A 17,804-nucleotide genomic window follows, 5' to 3' on the forward strand; every position below is an offset into this window, starting at 1 on the left:
CTTTACATCACAAATGCACGAGGGATTTATCCGCGATTTGTTTAAACAGCTCGCATGCACTTCATCCTCATCGCATCTGTCTAATCCCCTAATGATTTCTGCTGATTGGATTTGTTCACTTCCCATGTATACAAATAAAACATCCTATAATAAAAGTCCGCTTGCCTTTTCCTCTACCGCACCCATCTCTTTGTTTGTCCTAGACCCCTACCTCACCTAATTTCTCGCCAGAAGTTTAGTCCTCGCTGGGTAGTGGGGTGACGCTGTTGTCTCTGTCTCTGTCTCTCTCACTCTCCTCTCCTCCCCTTCTCCCGTTGTCTCTCCAAAGCGGCGGCAGAGCAGTTATGTTTCTCTCTAGACCAGCCTTCACCACTACAGCACGCCAGCGCCTATCAGCGCAGTGACGACAGCCTCATTGCTTGTCACCAGCGCCACACCCATCCATTCATAAAGTAGAGAGCGTGCCAACCTCCAGACCGGACAGTGCGCACGGTGAGGTAAAATATGCATCATATAATAGGGACATATGAAATGGCTATGGCCGCATGCCTCGAATTTGTGCGTCTCATACTTCAAAATATAGAGCACTTAATGACTTTTACCATCTTAAGAAATTCAATAGTTATTTTTCACAAAGATGGAATTCCTTATTCTTGTGCAGGTATGTGTAATTGGTGAGAAACGTGTCAGCTGTCCCCTATAGGCTCTCTACATAGTCTATAAAGCTATATGCAGTAATGTAACATAATTAGTAAATTGCAATCTATTTGGAAACCTGTGCATTTCACAGATGACAATTGAAGCTGAAACAATACATTGAGTAGTGATGGAACATTTGATAATCACTTAAATGTTTTTTTAAACCCCCCCCCCCCCAACAAAAAAAAAACATTGTTTGTCATTAGTGTGTAACACTTCATACACTTTGCTATCAATACAAATATTAACATAGGCTAATATAATGTGAAAAGTCACTGGAAGAAGTATGGGATCTTGCTCAAGAGCACTTCAGAAGGGCTGGTGCTCACCACCTCTAGCTTTTAGCGGATCCACCCTGCTTAGTCGGTCACACAGCTGACATTATGTCCACCTACAGAACCTGTCTGTTTGTGAGAGGTTGCTGAACAACATTTCAACACCTTTGTTTTTATCCTTACCCACTCAATTCATTTTGAAACCGTTTGGGTGGATGTTCAAGACTAGTTAGATGCTATTGTGTTGTACAGAGGGAGGATGCTGTCCACAGCCATTGTTCAGTACAGACACTGAAGTATACAGTAGAAACTATTAATCACTCGTCAAACATCTGCCATGTGTGTGTGCTATCAAACGTTTTTGTGGCCAAACTCCTCTGACACCGATAGGAGATGCCCAGTAAACCAGAGCTGTACTTCTTCAGTTGTCACATACTGACAATAGCCAGACAGCTGGTGTCTAGCTGAGAGACCCTTGGGTGATCAAGGTATTGCTGAACTAAGTTATGAAGATATAAACAAATTACAAAGTATTAAACTTCCACTATAGAAACAAGCAGGAACAGCAAGGCGAAATGTACGAAATGATAAAATAAGAAAAAAACGAGATTCAGTCCTCAGTGTCAACTTGTTTATTTAAGCTATCAGAAAAGTATTTTAGGATCCTTTATCAGCAAAAAAAAACAAAAAAATGCTGCTCTCTGTGTATGCAAGTCTGTCTGGAACTTGGCAAAAGCATACATGTCAGGCTGGCATGACATGTATGCTGTCAGGCTGGGGCTGTGAGAGGCCCCCCAGTCTCTCACAGATTCTCTACGACTCCTGCTCAGCAGGCATCTGAAACAGCCAGTGTCCTGTGAAGGGAACGAAGTGACCTGCCCAGGCTTGTTCCTATCTCAGCTTGCATGCAAGTCCTAGGCAACCATCCTCAGGCTGTGGCCAGCAAGCACAGAAGCCATCACACAAACACACAGAGGCACACACACACCAGTATAGATAGGTGGTGGAACATCATGCTGTGGCCATGACATGGATACCTTTTTGGGATGAACTACTGTGTGTGTGTGTTTTCAGTCTGTTCACTGCTCTCATTAGGCTCTTTGTCCCCTCTCTTCTTCATGTGACACAGAGGTGTACTGAACCTTTATCTCAAAGTGTCTTGTACAGCACTTTTCTGCTGCCAGTGGCCCCTGCAATAGCGCTATCGATGCAGCCGCATGGGCACAATAGGGGCATAATGGGGACGTCCACACGGTTCACCCCTCTCTCAGTCTCTCTTCTGATGTGGCAAACCGCTGATCCCAGGGGTGTGAAAGGCCTGCGTCGGCTGAATTTCCACAAACAAACACAGCACACAGCACTCAACACAGACTCACACTCATACAAATACACATACGTAGCACGTAAACAAACAATACAAAACTCAAACACACACAAAATGGTGATCTTTGTCCCCGCTCAGATCGATTTCACTCAGCAACTCTGTACATCTACTGTGTCACGTTAGGAGACACAATGGCCTTTGGCACCATCCATCGAATGACCACAATGACATCTAACTTTGGGCGCTGACTGACCACAATAGGCCTGTCTTTGCCTCAAAGCCTCTGCTATTCTTCTGCCTGATCTCACAGACAAAGCAGTGTTGCAGAAGTGCCAATTGAGCTTGAACAATCGCTCACAAAGGAGGCACTGACTTGGTGTTTCCAGCCATCTTGCCAACTGTACCACAGTCGGAGCAGTGTGGTGTGAAGGTAAATTGGCATCATATGCAGGCATGCTCAGAAGCACAACTTGGCTTTGTGGCAGTTATCGATTCGCAAACAATAATTCCATGACATTCTCCAATTGGAATGAGCCACAGTGATACGCTCAGGTTTAGTTACTTGATTCTATTTATACAATGAAATACCACATATATTATCTGTTCCATTATCTTATTTATTTTAAATGAATAAAATCTTATTTAGAATACTTGTGACTCATTATGTTTGACCATCTTGTCAGTAGAACAGTTCTTTGATGTTTTATTTGCACTTTGACAATTTGTTTTGATATGAAGCTTGAACTCCATATTTGTAATTTATATATCTATACAAAATCAAATTTAGTTTGATAAAAAATCGGATTATTTCTGACAAAAGACAAGGACATGTGGAAGACTGAATTGTTTGTTAATCTTTTTTAATTACGCGTCCCAAAGCAAAACAGGATAGATGACTAAAATTAAATAGTAATGACTCTTGAGTCAGAGACACACAACCATCTCTCACCCGATGTTTCTGCTGAGCCAGGAAGTGGTGGTCCACTAGAGTTGAGAATATAATTTAAATACAGGTCCCCAATCTAATCTTCCAGCGACTGGCAGTTTGAAAAGAAAATCCTATCCCAAGACTCTACAACACCCTCCTTACCTGCCCTAGTCACTCCTAGATTGGTGATGTGCATTTTAGGGTTGTTTTCTGAAGTGCTGTTTGACCCGTCATGACCCCCCCACATATGTGCATATGTTTAGGGACCTCAAAAAAGCAGGGATTTTTGTAACTCATTGTGTTGACTGAGGGGCCAAATGTTACTTTGTCAGTGCGGACAGAGATCAGATAAAGGCTGACATAACCCCAACCATGGGTTCATCCCTTAATCTACCCATGCATTCATCCAACTCCATCAAGGGGTCCAGTTCTATGCCAGAACCCACACGGTTTTGGGCACCTGGCCTCCTTGGCCCACACTGCCGGCTGTCTGTGTCCCTCCTGGGTGTCACTTAGGTGCTATGAATAGATGGTGGCGTATGCTCAGTGCTGTCAGCTGGGCACTTGCACGTGTGGCTCATGTCAGCACGGCCACAACGCAATACTCCCAACTGGCGTCATTGCACCGACAGCACATTCGGGTCGCCATGGAAACAGGGACGAGCACAACTACCTCTGCCCTGACATCCATTGGTTGTGTTTTCCAGACTAACTCTGATCTCTCTCTCTCTCTCTCTCTCTCTCTCTCTCTCTCTCTCTCTCTCTCTCTCTCTCTCTCTCTCTCTCTATTCATCCCTGTCTTTCTTTCCCAATCTCCATCCTGCTCCTTTTTTTCCCTCTATACCTTTCCTATTTCTTCGTGTCTTTTTTCTCTATCTCTTTCTTTCTCTCTTTTTTTCTTTTCATTTTTTGTCTCTTGTTTACGTGACTTATGACGCTCAGCAGGGAACGGGAGGTTCGAGATTCTACCCAGAGGGCTTCATATTCATGAGCTGTTAAAGTCTTGTAATTGTCATTCTCATTGCTCTAATGAAAAATACAGGAACACACCCACTGATCATATTGAATTTATGCAAGGTCTGGGGCTTCCAGTCTCCTTTGGATACTGTGTAAAGTGTGTTTTTGAGTGTGTGTCTTCTTCACTGGTGCGTCAATGGCCAAAATAGGAGCTTCTTAAGGTCTTCCAAGTACATGAGGTCTGTCACGTCTCACTTCTCCTCTGACCTTCTCTCATAGCCAAACTTCTCTCTCTCTCTCTCTCTCTTCCTCTCCTTCCATCCACAGAGGCATGCGGTGTGGGAGCAACTGGCTTTAATGGAAGCGTGTGTGGGTCACTGCGTTTGTCAGAGAGGTCCAACAGCTTTCTCAGGACAAGTGAGCAGATTGCAGTGTTTGTACTTCTGCTCCATTTACCTCACTGTGTCCTGGCCGGCAGGAAGGAGGCCAGATGGGTGGAGGGGGCAGGTAGGCCATTCATTTAATGAAACAAAAACAAAAAGACAGGAGTTACTCAGCAGCTGCATCCTCGGCCCAGTATTGTGGTTTTGACGTTTTAATTCTCCTGACAGTGTGTGTGACACAGAACCCTGCTGTCAAAGTTTCACTGGTCCATATCAAAACAATGATAATCTTCACTATATCCCTCTAGCTTTTCATGTTCTTTTTAAGCATCAAAAATCTTGTAACATCATACAGTCACCTCTCTGAATGATTTGGCATTATAAATAATCTTCTGATCGGCGTTATCATAAAAGTTCATATTCATCTATTGAACTGTTATCTATAATAGGCAGATGAAGCAAAGCACAAACGTTCAATACAACAGTCAGAGCCAGAGGCAGCCTCGCTCTCTCATACACCATGTGACAGCACTGTTACATGATACTATGCACACTTTTCAAAGGAGTCCTCTATATCTCAGTTATGGGAGGCTTAAGTTCATGAAAGTTCAGAAAGTTCAGAAAGAAAACACATTAACTAGCAATAATTAAGTCACAGCCTGTCAGTTAAAGTTTAAACCACTCTGACTACCTCTATGTGTCATAGGGTTGTGAGTATGAGGGTGTGGGCACACATTTAGTGTTTGTGTGTTGGTAGTGCATGCGCCCCTCATTGTGAGTGACAGAGCAGCTGGGGAATGACGTGTTTTGAATAGAGGGTGTCAGTAGGGCACTCTTCTGAGCCTTTAATAACTAAATGCATTATAATCATCTTACCTAATGTATGCTCTCTTTATTCTTGAATTCAATAGAAAATATAGAATTCTAATAAAAACTTGAACAAATACTTTGTAACCAAGAAGGTGTTAATAATCAGAATAATGATAACAATGCGAAATACAAGCAGTTTACAGTTCCAAATTCTGAATATTAAAACAATATTATTGTGTAAGTAGAGACTTATGGGAAAATAACATGTGACGAGCCAGGGAACCACTGTGTCCAACAGTAAAAGATCACATCGTGCATAGGGGTGGGAATGTATGCATTGCCAGAAATGAGCTGCTGAGTTAACGTACCTCTGGCATGGAAAAGGTTACCCAAACAACAATGAAGGAAAAGCATGCAGTTGAACTGCAGCTTCCCTGACCATGATGACATTTTAAGTAGATCCATTTTTGTTTCTGCCTTGGACTGATTGAGCTTTTCTTGACTTGCAAGAACAAATGTTGCTTTGATTAATGAACTCCAATCCAACCACTAACACACATATGCACACGCACACGTGGCACACACACACACACACACCAGAGCTGAACTGAAGACCCTCTGTTGAAGCACAGCAGGTGCTTCATAAAACTGCCCTCTCTGTGGTGGTACTGTTAGGGTAACATTAAAACTTAACCGGTTTCTCAACCTAGACACTGAGACGATTAAAATGACTATTGGTTCCATATCTGTTTTTCATTGGTGCACCAGTTAACTCTGTATGACGTTTCTGCAGTGTTAGTTTGCCTGGGCTTTCTCCATGGCTGCCAATTACCAATGTTGTGTGCGCACTGAGGTGAATGCCAAGTTGGTCCACTCATAAAGCCTGTATTTCTCTTTCTCTTTTTATGACACACACATACACACGCATACACACACACACACACACACACACACCCATATGTGCCCATGTAGAGAAGCATAGAACACATTTAACCCAATGCTTGATGGAAATGTTTATGCATTTCAAATTCAGGTTGCGCCCCGAAGATGCCCATTCATCTCTTTCATATTAACCCTATTAGCAGTCTCACTGACAGAGCACAATGATATGGGTTGCCAGGATATCGCTGTTATTATTGCTGCAGCTCTATTTTGAGACTCAATAACTCTCACCCACACACTAGAGGTAATGGGAGGGGTGTTTATTTGCGAGAAATAGAGTGATGGGAATTAAAAGCAACCACATTTTTATCAGTTTCACAAAGCAAAACTAACCTAAAAATTGACCATATTATATTTTCCTAAGTGGAAAAAACACACAAAGCATGCCAGTCTAGTTTTGTCCTATTAGATATCATGTTTTGATGAGAAACTCTCCTGTATTGAAAGAAGGGTATGAAAACAAGTTATCCCAGATATCTTTACAGTGTTATTACTAATCATATTATTACAATACTGTAAATATTTGGCAAAACTAAACCTAAGCTAAACACATACGCATGCACAAACATAAACACGCAATCATACACAGACACACTGATTCCAATCTGAGAACAGACTGACTTTATGTGGAAGACTGTCTAGAAAATGAATCCATCATCATTTTGAATGGTGCCATCTGCACATTTGGCCACATACACACATAGGCATAAACACACACACACAATAACACACACTCCAACGTCAGCACATCGACGTCGTCAGACAATCCAAACAGTACATAGTGCTAGGCAACCGTGCCATCCCAGTGCAGATGGCAGGGTCTGATCATGTTTATTTTATTCTAATCTGATGCACTTAAGTCCCATTGCCTACCCATGCCGTCTAAATGACGTTACTGGGGATATAGTCGGGTTTGTGCGTGTGTGAGTGTGTGTGTGTGTGTGTGTGTGTGTGTCTGTCAAGATGGACCAACAAATTGCTTCTGTAAAATGGTTTAGAACTAAATGGTCAGTGTGCACTTAACCCTGTATTTATTTCCCATTTTTTAACAACTTAAATTACATAATCGATAAACCAATCAGTCCTGGAGTCAAGGGTGGCCTCATGTCCTCGATGTTGATTCAAAGCAATTCTGATGCAACAGTGTTATGCTTCCACATCATTCCACATGGTTCATCAGAAGCCTCATCTTGCCCAAACCTGTGAGAAATCTAAAATAAAAAATGAGTTCAATGAGTTCAAATTAATTTCAAGCCTTGACTTGCCTTCTCTGGAGATTTGGGATATGTGAGTCAGCACTGTATGTTAAGATATTCCCCCAAATCAGAAGCCCACATAAACAGGAAGGGTGGATTGTCCTGCCATGGCACATGTGGGTTTTCCATGGTACAGCTGGATGATGCACTGAAGCTGTGGCTTCGGCGGTGGGTGGGTTGGCATGGCCTAACTATAATATAGCAATAAAACAGAGCTAAAGCAGTGCACTGCTATCAACCCATTTCTGTCATCGGTGCACGTTTGCACACTGGATGAGCTATTCAAGTCATCAGGCCACTTCAGTCACATTTCAATCATCATAATCACCATGATGAAATCACAAATATGTACACACCCTTCGCTTGATCTTTTTAACCTGCTCCACCTGATATATTGTGCTGCATACCATTGGACTATGTCACTTGCATAGAATTCTTAAAGTACATATGAAAAAGATTATTGATTCTAACTATCGTTGAGGAGAAGATAGCCCCAATTAAAAACAAAATAAACAAAACTATGATTTAAACGTTTTTATGTTAACAAAATCAAACGACAGCGTTAAAACAATATGTGAAAGCGGTTGCTTGAATCTGCAGCTCCCTTTGGCTTAAGTTTCAGCTTAATTTTTTTGTTTCCCTGCCCGCAACTTTAAGGATTTAAATCACTAGTCTCACAGCTCCTGGTGTCGTTTTCTGCTGCAGCTGGCAGCTGTTTTCAGCAAAAAAGCTCTAAAAGTTCCCCCTAAGCTACTTGCTCATGAAACATGGTGGAGAATTTAGCAGCTAAAGAGACAGATATTTCCATCAGGAGTTGGTAGAGATCAAAAACAGAGAATTTGACTTGCATTTACCAGGTGGCCAAAAAACCTAATGATCACTTGCAAATGTTATTTGAGCTGGTTCTGGTTTGCACCTGTATGTCTGTAGGTCTGTCAGTCAGCAGTGACAGTTTTTCAGGTCTGTCAGTGTGTGGTACTCCCTTGCTTCCCATTTCAGTGTGTTTAATATGGAAGATCTATTTATACAGCATGTCTATAGGAGCTGGTTTCCTGGTTGTCTCGTCAGAGAGCTGGTCTGCCTGTAGCAGCAGGCTGGAGGGGCTTTAGGCTCTTCATCCCCCGTGGTGAGACTCTATCCCAGTAGGCTTAGCAACACAGGCCTAGGCAGCTGCCACAAGGCTGGATGGGCATGAGATAAATTGCTCTTCCTCCACCAGAATAATGAATAAACATTTAAACAAGCAGCCTGAAAGATAGTCACGTTGTGGTGTTCACAAACACACCTACAGATACCTGCCACACCCACCAACACATATTTACGAAACAGGTCCTGATGGATGAACTTGTGTTGTGGCACGGTGTTTGACGATCCAGGCTTCGCCGACACCCATGCACCATTGTCCACTGAAAAAACTTGTCTTGTTGGTTAATCAGCTTTAATAAAAATAGAATGTGAGACTTCAAAACATGTCTTTGCACCTCTGGGGGCCTTTCATTGAAGGTCTCACGTCACTCCCAAAAGATTTCTACTGGGGGAATAGGATAATGAATGTTGCTCGACCACCACTATTACTAGACACACATGCACGTACACACATGCATACTTATACGGTCCAAATAGATTCATATCTGAGCAGAGTTCATACCCAACTTTGTGTGCTCAGCTGTGTGTAACACCTAAGAGTCGACTATTGACAATTATTGTAGCAGTACACAGCATGAGTGGCCCCGCGGCTGTGTACGGGACTAGAGCGTCGCACAGAACTATTGACTTAGTTAACAAGGAATAAATTACTGCTGTTGTTTTTCTGTGAAAAGTGATGTTGTATTCCCTTTCTCTACTCTCGGCCCTTTCTCTAAAAACATATTTTACTTTGCTCTGTACCTCTTCTGCTCTTCCAAGCCTTTGCTTATTTCATGTATCACATTTGACCAACCTTTCCCTCCCTCCTTACTGTTCCAGTTAGTTATGTAATCTCAGTGTCCCTGTCATTTGGGACCTCATATTGACAGTTTAGTACTCCACTGACCCTCTCCAGCCAGTATAGTTAGTTATCTCCCCCCAGCTGGGAAGCATGATACAACATGACATACTGAAAATTGGCGATTTCATGAAGACTTTGTGTGCGTGCACAGTAGTGCATATTTATGCTTCACAATTGACGAGGCCATCGGCATTAACGTGGCTGTCAGGTGGTACCTACCAAATTTGAGTTGCATAACCTGCCTTGTGTGTGGGTTCAAAACAGTCTTGTCAGTTGATGTTATGTGACCAGTGTTGACTGCAAACCAGAAAAGACTAGAACTCTGGGATTTAATACACGCTTAGCCCTAAACTGACAAACAGCACACAATTCATGCTGACCTGATTCTTCTTATCTTGTCGTGATAAGGTGGGTCGGATTACAATACCTGGTTGCCTGATGTGAATAAAAAAAAATACTCACATGACCTGTGATAAACAAGACCAGATTTTACAGCTGAGGTGGCAAGATTTGTATTCAGTGAAGGCATATTCAGGTAGTCTCAACAGACCAAGTTCTCTATTGTATGTTGTTCTGCACAGTAATTCTGAAAAGAAATAGTTTGCACCTGTTTTCAAGACAGGCCATTCTAGTTCTTCAAGGAATTTTCTAGGAAATAAAAATACCTTTTGTTGAAATACCTGTTTACTAAGGCGTAACCAGAAAGCAAGGGTGACGAATACATCATAGACACAGTTGGAAAAAACACTCCTGCTATGACGCAAATCCTGCTGACTCTGCTGCTATTATATCACATGTCACTTTACCTTGCCATCTTTGTCTCCATATGCTCTTGTACGTATATATATATATTTTTTTTTCTTTATCTATTCTATCATTTCAGTTTTAATAATGATATACCTCTTATCAAATATTGCTTTTACTTTCTCTAAAGGTCTATCTATATATAGTAGTCAATACAATGAACACAGAATGTTTATGACCTCCCTCTGCAATTTTGACATGAGTGGTCTGTGTCTTGTGTGCTGCACACAGTATCCAACCAAAATGTGGAGTTTCTCAAATAGTCTGTCTTTAGCCTTTAACCTGGCAACCCCGAAATCTGTTAGCACTGTCCTGCCACTGCCCTGCTCAAACATAATTGATCCACAGCCCCATCTATTGGTGCATTGGTGAAGTGAAGAATTATGACCCAGACACAGCTGCTTTGTTGACAAACTTTACTGCTACAGCTGCTTGAAACAGTAATTACATCAGAAGGAAAAATAGAATAATTTATAACTTTTTTTAAGCTACATTCTCACACATGTAAACATGTGTACATATACTTTTTTCCTTTTGAAATATGTTGTTATATGCTAATCTCCTTCAAACCTTGTAGATACAGAGATAGAGACAGAAAGGCCGTGAAAACAATGCCTCTCCTAAAAAAGATTACATTAAATACCCCTTTCCTTTTGACCCTTCTCTCTGGATCATGATATCTTTCCAGAAACACAATATACCAAATTCACATTCATATATACGTAGTCCTATGACTGTGTGTAACGGATAATCTCACTCAGGTCATAGCCTGTCACTGCAAAGGCATTACCATCGCCGTCACAGAACTTGGCGCCACAGATTTGCGTGTCCGTCACACAGTCATTGTGCAAATGGGTAATCTAAAAGGAAATGAGGAAAACACACAGTCACGGTGAGAGAAAGTGTAAGTTAAACCTGGAGGAACCCACCACAAATTGTGCCTCTATTCTGAACCTATTAAGAAAACAAGTTTAGTATTCTGTTAAATCCAGTTACCTCCACACTGTGGCTCTCTGGGGACATTGTCAGGTGCCACACCCTGACCAGAGAGTCCTCAGCAGCAGACAGCAGCTAAATCAAATGCAAAATCAAATGGTATGAGAAAAGATGATTTGAGATACACTTGAACATGCTTTAGCGCTAAATAAATAATAATAACGTATTATTGACTGTTTTTAGCCATAAAATCTCTGAATCCCTTCTTCGTGTCAACTGTGTTTGCCCCTTCAAACAATAAATGCCAACCCACTAGGCTTAAAAAAATGAATGTGGTTTATACAACTCACCAGCCCAGAAAAAGGAGCAATGTCCAGTGAGTATATCCAGCGAGCGTGGGCGTTGACCTCAGCATGCAGGATTCCCGTCACTGCCTCATAGAGACGAATCTGGCCCGTGCCGTAACCTGCCACCACTGTACTTTTCCACAACTTCACAGATGAGCAGCTAATGCTGAGAGCAGTCAGGTAGATGGAGGATGATTGCCATCGGGGAATTAAGGGAAAAGATAATGGACATTAGATTAGAGCTAGGAGGGGAAATAATGACACGAAGTGGACAGTGGAACGTTACATAATGTAGACTAGATAAGTACAACAACGCATGAAGAGTAAGAGGGGTTTAAGATTGGCGATGACAGCGTTTCAACATAGGTCACTGTAAGTATAAGCAGGCTGCCATTGCACCACTTTATTTTAGCTAAATCTAACATTGTACATCAAAACTGACAACACTATAATACAATCAACTTCTTACTCAAAGCCAGGGATATGGTTGAGTAACTTAAATTCCTCCCCAGACTTCCACACACACAGGTTGCCTCCATCATCTGCACTGACCAGATCAGCTATGCACACCTGAGGGGAGGGAGACAGCAAGAGAGTTGATTATATATACATACATAGCTAACCCATATCAAAGTAGGTTGAAATAGACAGACAGCAGACAATGCACACACTGAATGAGCACACAAACGCCATACCTCGCCGCCACAGCATTCTGAGGCCATGTCAGTGATGGACTCCTTGTGCCCCTCCATGACATCCGACAAGGTAATATTACTGCCTTTACTGGGAATATCAAATACTAGAATTGAACCCGTTGAAAGGCCTAGAGAGAGAGAAAGCGACATGGGCTGTCGAGTTTTGCCCCGTATTATGAATATACGTAAATGTATTCCACTCACTACTTACCCACACATATATAACTCTCACGCACTGCTGATATTCCTCGAGCAAACACGGCTTGAGCTGGGACACAAAGGAGTTCTGTGAGTGCAATAGATTTGGTATGAAACTCTTGAATTATACATTTCTCTCGCACACAAATGCGTGATTGCACAAATATGCATATATATATATGAACATGTGCGTAAATGTACAGGCAAAAAAAGCCAGCAGAGTAAATCTGACAAAACAAAAACATTTTATTCACGTGTACATTGTTCATTGTAATAATCAGGTCCTCCCACTGTTTTAGTCATGTTTGTGTTATGAGGATGGATCAACAACACTGACATGTTTCTGAGAACAAGAGAGTATACTTGTGTCATAATGTATTGTATCTTATCACACTGTATCATATGTTATTGTATTGCGTTATATAATGTATTGAATCTTTTTCATGGAAGAAATTGAGACAGGACACATGTGCGTGTCTACATTTGCAGAAAATCCATTTCATATGCAACTTTACCTGTAGTTGTTTCTGGAGTATCGAGGGCATGCCAGTACACCATGATGGAGCCATCAGATTCATACATCTAAAACAATGGATTTATATCATATCAAAGTAAAACATGCATTATTTATTTTGTTCAAGTTCACATTTAAAAAACACTCAATGACACAGTCCAGAGATACAGGCTTGATACAACCACAGCCACTATAAGTATACAAGTTGCAGAAGAAGCAGTGCTTCCTGCAAATGTGGAGACAGCTGATGACTGCAGAGAAGAGCAGATAAACAAAAGCTCACCTGGATGCCTTTCTGAGAGGTCACCACCAGCAGATCACGAGAGGGCAGAGTACAAAAAGCAGCCTGTTCCAAGAAAACACAGGATTTCTATATTTTTATGATGCAAAGAAATGCATATAGAGTAAAAGTCAAAACAACACAATGTTGACATTATTCATTGTATATGTGCCAGCAACCTAAAGAAGAGGGATAACGTTTTTATACGCTTTCTTAACTCTTTGTGACCACACTGATATCCCGTCCCACCTACTCTCGCTGTGCAAACTTAAGAACACACTGCACACGTTTCACTGTGGCCTGACCTGCGTGATGAGGGACGTGCTCGTGGCGACATTGGGCTCCTTGGACTGCAGCTGACGGTGGGAGTAGTTGAGGCCGTCCCACGACGCGCTGACCATGTTGACCACGTTGGCATGGACCACCGTGAAGTAGGTGAGGCGCCGAGGGGCGATGCGGAGCACGCCGAGGTTGTTGTACAGCGCCGAGGCGCTGTTTTTGATCTGGATGCTCTTCTCTTTGTGATACATCGAGCTATCTTCTCTTAGCTGCACGGTTAGTTGAAATGACAATAGGGAATCTGGTGTTGGTCTAAGAGAAGGAAAACAACAGTCCCCACTCTCAAGAGTCTGGTTAAATAAGATTAGCGATATAGCTAATTAAAACCACGTACCGTAACGATCAGCGCAATGTTAGCAACAAGCTAGCGCAACCTATGTATGTTAGCGAGAAGCCAACTGCAATAAGGTAGCGTTTGTGTGACAAAGTGCACACGCTCCTGCTTCAGACTACATAACAAGTGTCCCAGCAGCCATTGTCGCTGTCATAATCGACCATTGTATCGATACAGTTAACGGGAACGAAGCAGTGTTCTAGCTCTTGTTAGCAACGAGATTACCTCCGCGTCGTCCGCAGCCATAGAGACAACGCCACTTCTACGTAACACGTCATACTTGCGTCCTCGGTTGCTGAGCAACCGTAGACTACACGGGAAAAAGGGGTACGAAGAAGAAGCGTGTTTGGTAACATTTTAAACAGATTTGAGATTATAAGATTATAACAGTGATGATTTGTAAGAATTAACTTTTAAAAAGGTGATGTTGTGATCGAATGATATGTGTAGATGTTTTAACTATATTTATTTACCGTTAGCTTAGCGTTACCTCAATATAAATGATACACACAGTTAACTATACCAGTAATGTTAACAGTCAAGTGTATCTAACGTTACGTTAGCTAACACCCAACTGACGAAAATGACACTCGATTTTAAATAACCTAACGTTAACTAATATGATTTAAGTTGAATAGTAAAATAAATATAGGAAGGTATATTTCACAATAAGAACATATACTTGAGATTATAGGTACACACTAAAAAACGTACTAAGTAAAACAGTTACTTATTCAACGTTACATAGATATGTTTGTCAGTTTGTTATTTTGGAAAGCTTGTGATCCTACGGTGACTGCCTGTTTTGATTGCTATTGATTGGACATCACTGTATAATGTTTTCTAGCAACCCAATTACACATTAACTAAAGTTTAGCTAAACTAGTTAAGACATTCATAAATTCTAATGGTGCAACTTGATTCAGTGAAATCACTTGGTTTAGGCTAGCTAGTATAAAGAACATTGGAATTAAGGATTTGTCACGCATTTTAGTAATGGATTTAGTCTGTGCCTCTCAGATATTGTGCCTCATACATAATTTGTATTCTGAAAGGAATTACTGTTAGCACGAGGGCTGTGTTCATATGCAAATTCAATTCCTGAAAGTATTGATGGAATTATACTTTTATATCAAAGTACCCATGGAAAAATTAATCCTGTCAAGTTTGATCACTACCACCAGAGTGTGCTAATGTCCACCATATGACATTTTCCCAGCAACATGCAAACTGATAGGGACTGACTGACGTTGTTCCATGTTAAATTGTTTATTTTTTCACACTTAATACATCAACGTCCTTGTCACCCATGTTTTGATTTTTCTAACATTTGCTTTTTATATTTCAAACCAGCCTCTGAACCAAGATGCCACGTTCTGCAATTAAGACCCAAGAAAACCGAAATCGTAGGTCTGTCCAAGTGGACACACCTCCGACGCAAGACCTGGATGACATTATCCCTGGTTGCTTAACTCAGGCCCAATGGACGGACATGTTGATCCAAGAGGATGCAGATGAGGCAGTGGGGGAGATCATGGAGGAACTGATGAGCAAGCTCATGGAAGGTTGTTTCAAAGTGTACATTGAGAGACAGGTAAAACTGAAAAGATTATTTTTATTTCACTTCAATGTGAATATCATCTCAGTGATTGACACACGTGGAGAGACCGATAAAATGATTTATCTTACTGTCATTCATTTCAACCACACATAATATATGTACGACATCCATGATGTTTCCTGTTTTTGCCCTCAAGATAGCACCTTTCTCCGCATCCTGGGCCAAGAGCTACCTCACACAGATGCTAGAGCGGCAAATCCTGTGCCTAGATGAAGGGGAAGGACCCGAGGAAGCATCTAAAACAGAAGACTCCGAGCCTATGCCACCAACTTCAGATGCCTGGGTTCAAGGATGTGTGCCTATTGTAAATGCTACTCCTCGACCTCACTCCGCCTCACAACAGGTATACTTAGACTCTTCTGCAAGTCTCTTCAGATTTCAACCAAGAGGTTATCTGTACTAGGGCTGCAACTAACGATTATTTTAATAATCGATTAATCTGTTGATTATTTGTTTGATTAATCAATGAATCGGATAAAAAAACAAAAAAGCATTAATTTCCAACTCTTTATTCAAAAACAGAACTGACAGTGCAAATTCACAGTGCAAAAAATCTTCAGAAAGTGCAAACAGGTTGCTCGAACATCCCTGAGCTGTTAAAGTAATACATTTTTTTAAAAATAGACTAATATCACGAGTGGGGTTCAGCGGGTTACCCACGCCTCTCGGCGAAGGGTAGACACACGCTGATCCACTCAGTGTGGCGCGCGTGCAGCCCCGGACATCTAAGGGCATCACAGACCTGTTATTGCTCAATCTCGTGTGGCTGAACGCCACTTGTTCCTCTAAGAAGTTGGACGCCAACCGCACGGGGCCGTGTAACTAGTTAGCATGCCAGAGTCTCGTTCGTTATCGGAATTAACCAGACAAATCGCTCCACCAACTAAGAACGGCCATGCACCACCACCCACAGAATCGAGAAAGAGCTATCAATCTGTCAATCCTTTCCGTGTCCGGGCGGGGTGAGGTTTCCCCCGGCCGTCCCTCTTAATCATGGCTCCAGTTCAGAGAAAATCCCACAAAATAGAACCGGAGTCCTATTCCATTATTCCTAGCTGCGGTATTCAGGCGACCGGGCCTGCTTTGAACACTCAAACATCTCCGCGACTTATTGAGTGGCGTAATAATCGCACGACACAACGAATCGATAATGAAATTCGTTGCCAACTCTTTTAATAATCGATTTTTATCGATTTTATCGATTCGTTGTTGCAGCCCTAATCTGTACCTATATCTATTTGTCTATATTTGTTTCTAACAGGATGATGACATTGGTCAGGTCCCAGTACAAAGAGAGCCAAGAGTCAACCAGCAATGTAATACGATGGTCCAAGCAAAAGGCTCTCCAACGCAATCTGAAAAGGAAACACGTCCCAGGAGGCCTGTCAGTTACGAGTGCTATGAAGTGCGTAGTCCTCAGCCTCCACCAAAAATTGATCTAAAGAAAAAGCAGTGGGTTAATTTACCACCAATTCCCAAGCCAGTTCCAAGCAAATTACTTCCGCTCCGATCGTGTTCAGTAGAGAACAGGGATGTGGATGTAGAGGGAAGAAATGTTAGACATTCTGTTTATAACAACACAACTGGATCATTATATCAGCATAAGAGCTACCAACCGGTACAAAAGCTTGATCCCTCCTGCCTGCCTCGACACTGCATCTTTCCTCCGTATGAGATTGTGGATAAAAACAACACAAAACCTAAGTCCAAGAAACCAAGTGGACTATCCAAACCAGAACCAAGATATAACATGCAGCAAACTGAGTGGACAGTAGCCTCACAGAAGCAACTAACCAGCTCCAAGGATCAACCAACAAAGTGTCAGAGGGGAAATGCGGCAGATGTCTCGTTGAAGAAATTGTCCCCCTCTAGACATGACCGGATGGTGTCCTCTGGACCTCTGAGGCTGGACACAATGGTTTTGGCCAAGGGTGTTTCTCTCTTGGATTCGCAGGCAGTTGAAATACACCCTCTCAAAAGCAACCCTCCTACCAAGTCTACCAAGCTGAGGCTGATACGAAGTGATGTTGCCGTGCCACTGCTTTCAGTTGATCAGGTAACCACAGGTCCACCGCCTCAAGTCACCCCATTGTCTCAGACCAAGAACTGTGACAATGGATTATAAAATTTTGTGATAACACAACTGTCGCTGTATTTAGAGCAGAATTAGCCATA

At 42.0% G+C, this 17,804-nt stretch overlaps 2 protein-coding genes across 2 annotated transcripts in view; both read right to left on the reverse strand.

The window, feature by feature from the left end:
* rhobtb4 (Rho related BTB domain containing 4) overlaps positions 1-351 on the reverse strand; it is a 40,143-nt gene extending 39,792 nt beyond the window's left edge. Inside the window, exon 1 of the mRNA XM_079161351.1 lies at positions 217-351. The gene's annotated coding sequence lies outside the window, so the exon portion shown is untranslated. The remainder of the gene's footprint in view (positions 1-216) is intronic.
* Positions 352-10,903: 10,552 nt separating this feature from the next.
* On the reverse strand, positions 10,904-14,109 carry wdr54 (WD repeat domain 54). The gene is made up of 9 exons (XM_079161634.1): positions 13,641-14,109; positions 13,339-13,401; positions 13,057-13,123; positions 12,555-12,611; positions 12,344-12,471; positions 12,118-12,218; positions 11,652-11,814; positions 11,362-11,436; positions 10,904-11,225 (listed from the first exon to the last, which is right to left on the reverse strand). Exons 1-9 carry the CDS (start codon positions 13,863-13,865, stop codon positions 11,094-11,096), a joined length of 1,011 nt encoding a protein of 336 aa, XP_079017760.1. The 5' UTR covers positions 13,866-14,109; the 3' UTR covers positions 10,904-11,093.
* Positions 14,110-17,804: the final 3,695 nt, after the last annotated feature.

Source organism: Pholis gunnellus, assembly GCF_910591455.1.
Source record: "Pholis gunnellus genome assembly, chromosome: 6".
In the NCBI taxonomy this organism is placed as follows: Eukaryota; Metazoa; Chordata; class Actinopteri; order Perciformes; family Pholidae; genus Pholis; species Pholis gunnellus.

Bases quoted from the DNA above. Each gene is read 5' to 3' on its own strand.
- wdr54 (XM_079161634.1), bottom strand. From the start codon at position 13,865: ATGTATCACAAAGAGAAGAGCATCCAGATCAAAAACAGCGCCTCGGCG. The intron at 13,124-13,338 runs GTGAGCTTTTGT...CCATTGTTTTAG, and splicing joins CCTCTCAGAAAGGCATCCAG to ATGTATGAATCTGATGGCTC. The intron at 11,815-12,117 runs GTAAGAAGTTGA...GACTGCTCTCAG, and splicing joins AACCATATCCCTGGCTTTGA to CATTAGCTGCTCATCTGTGA.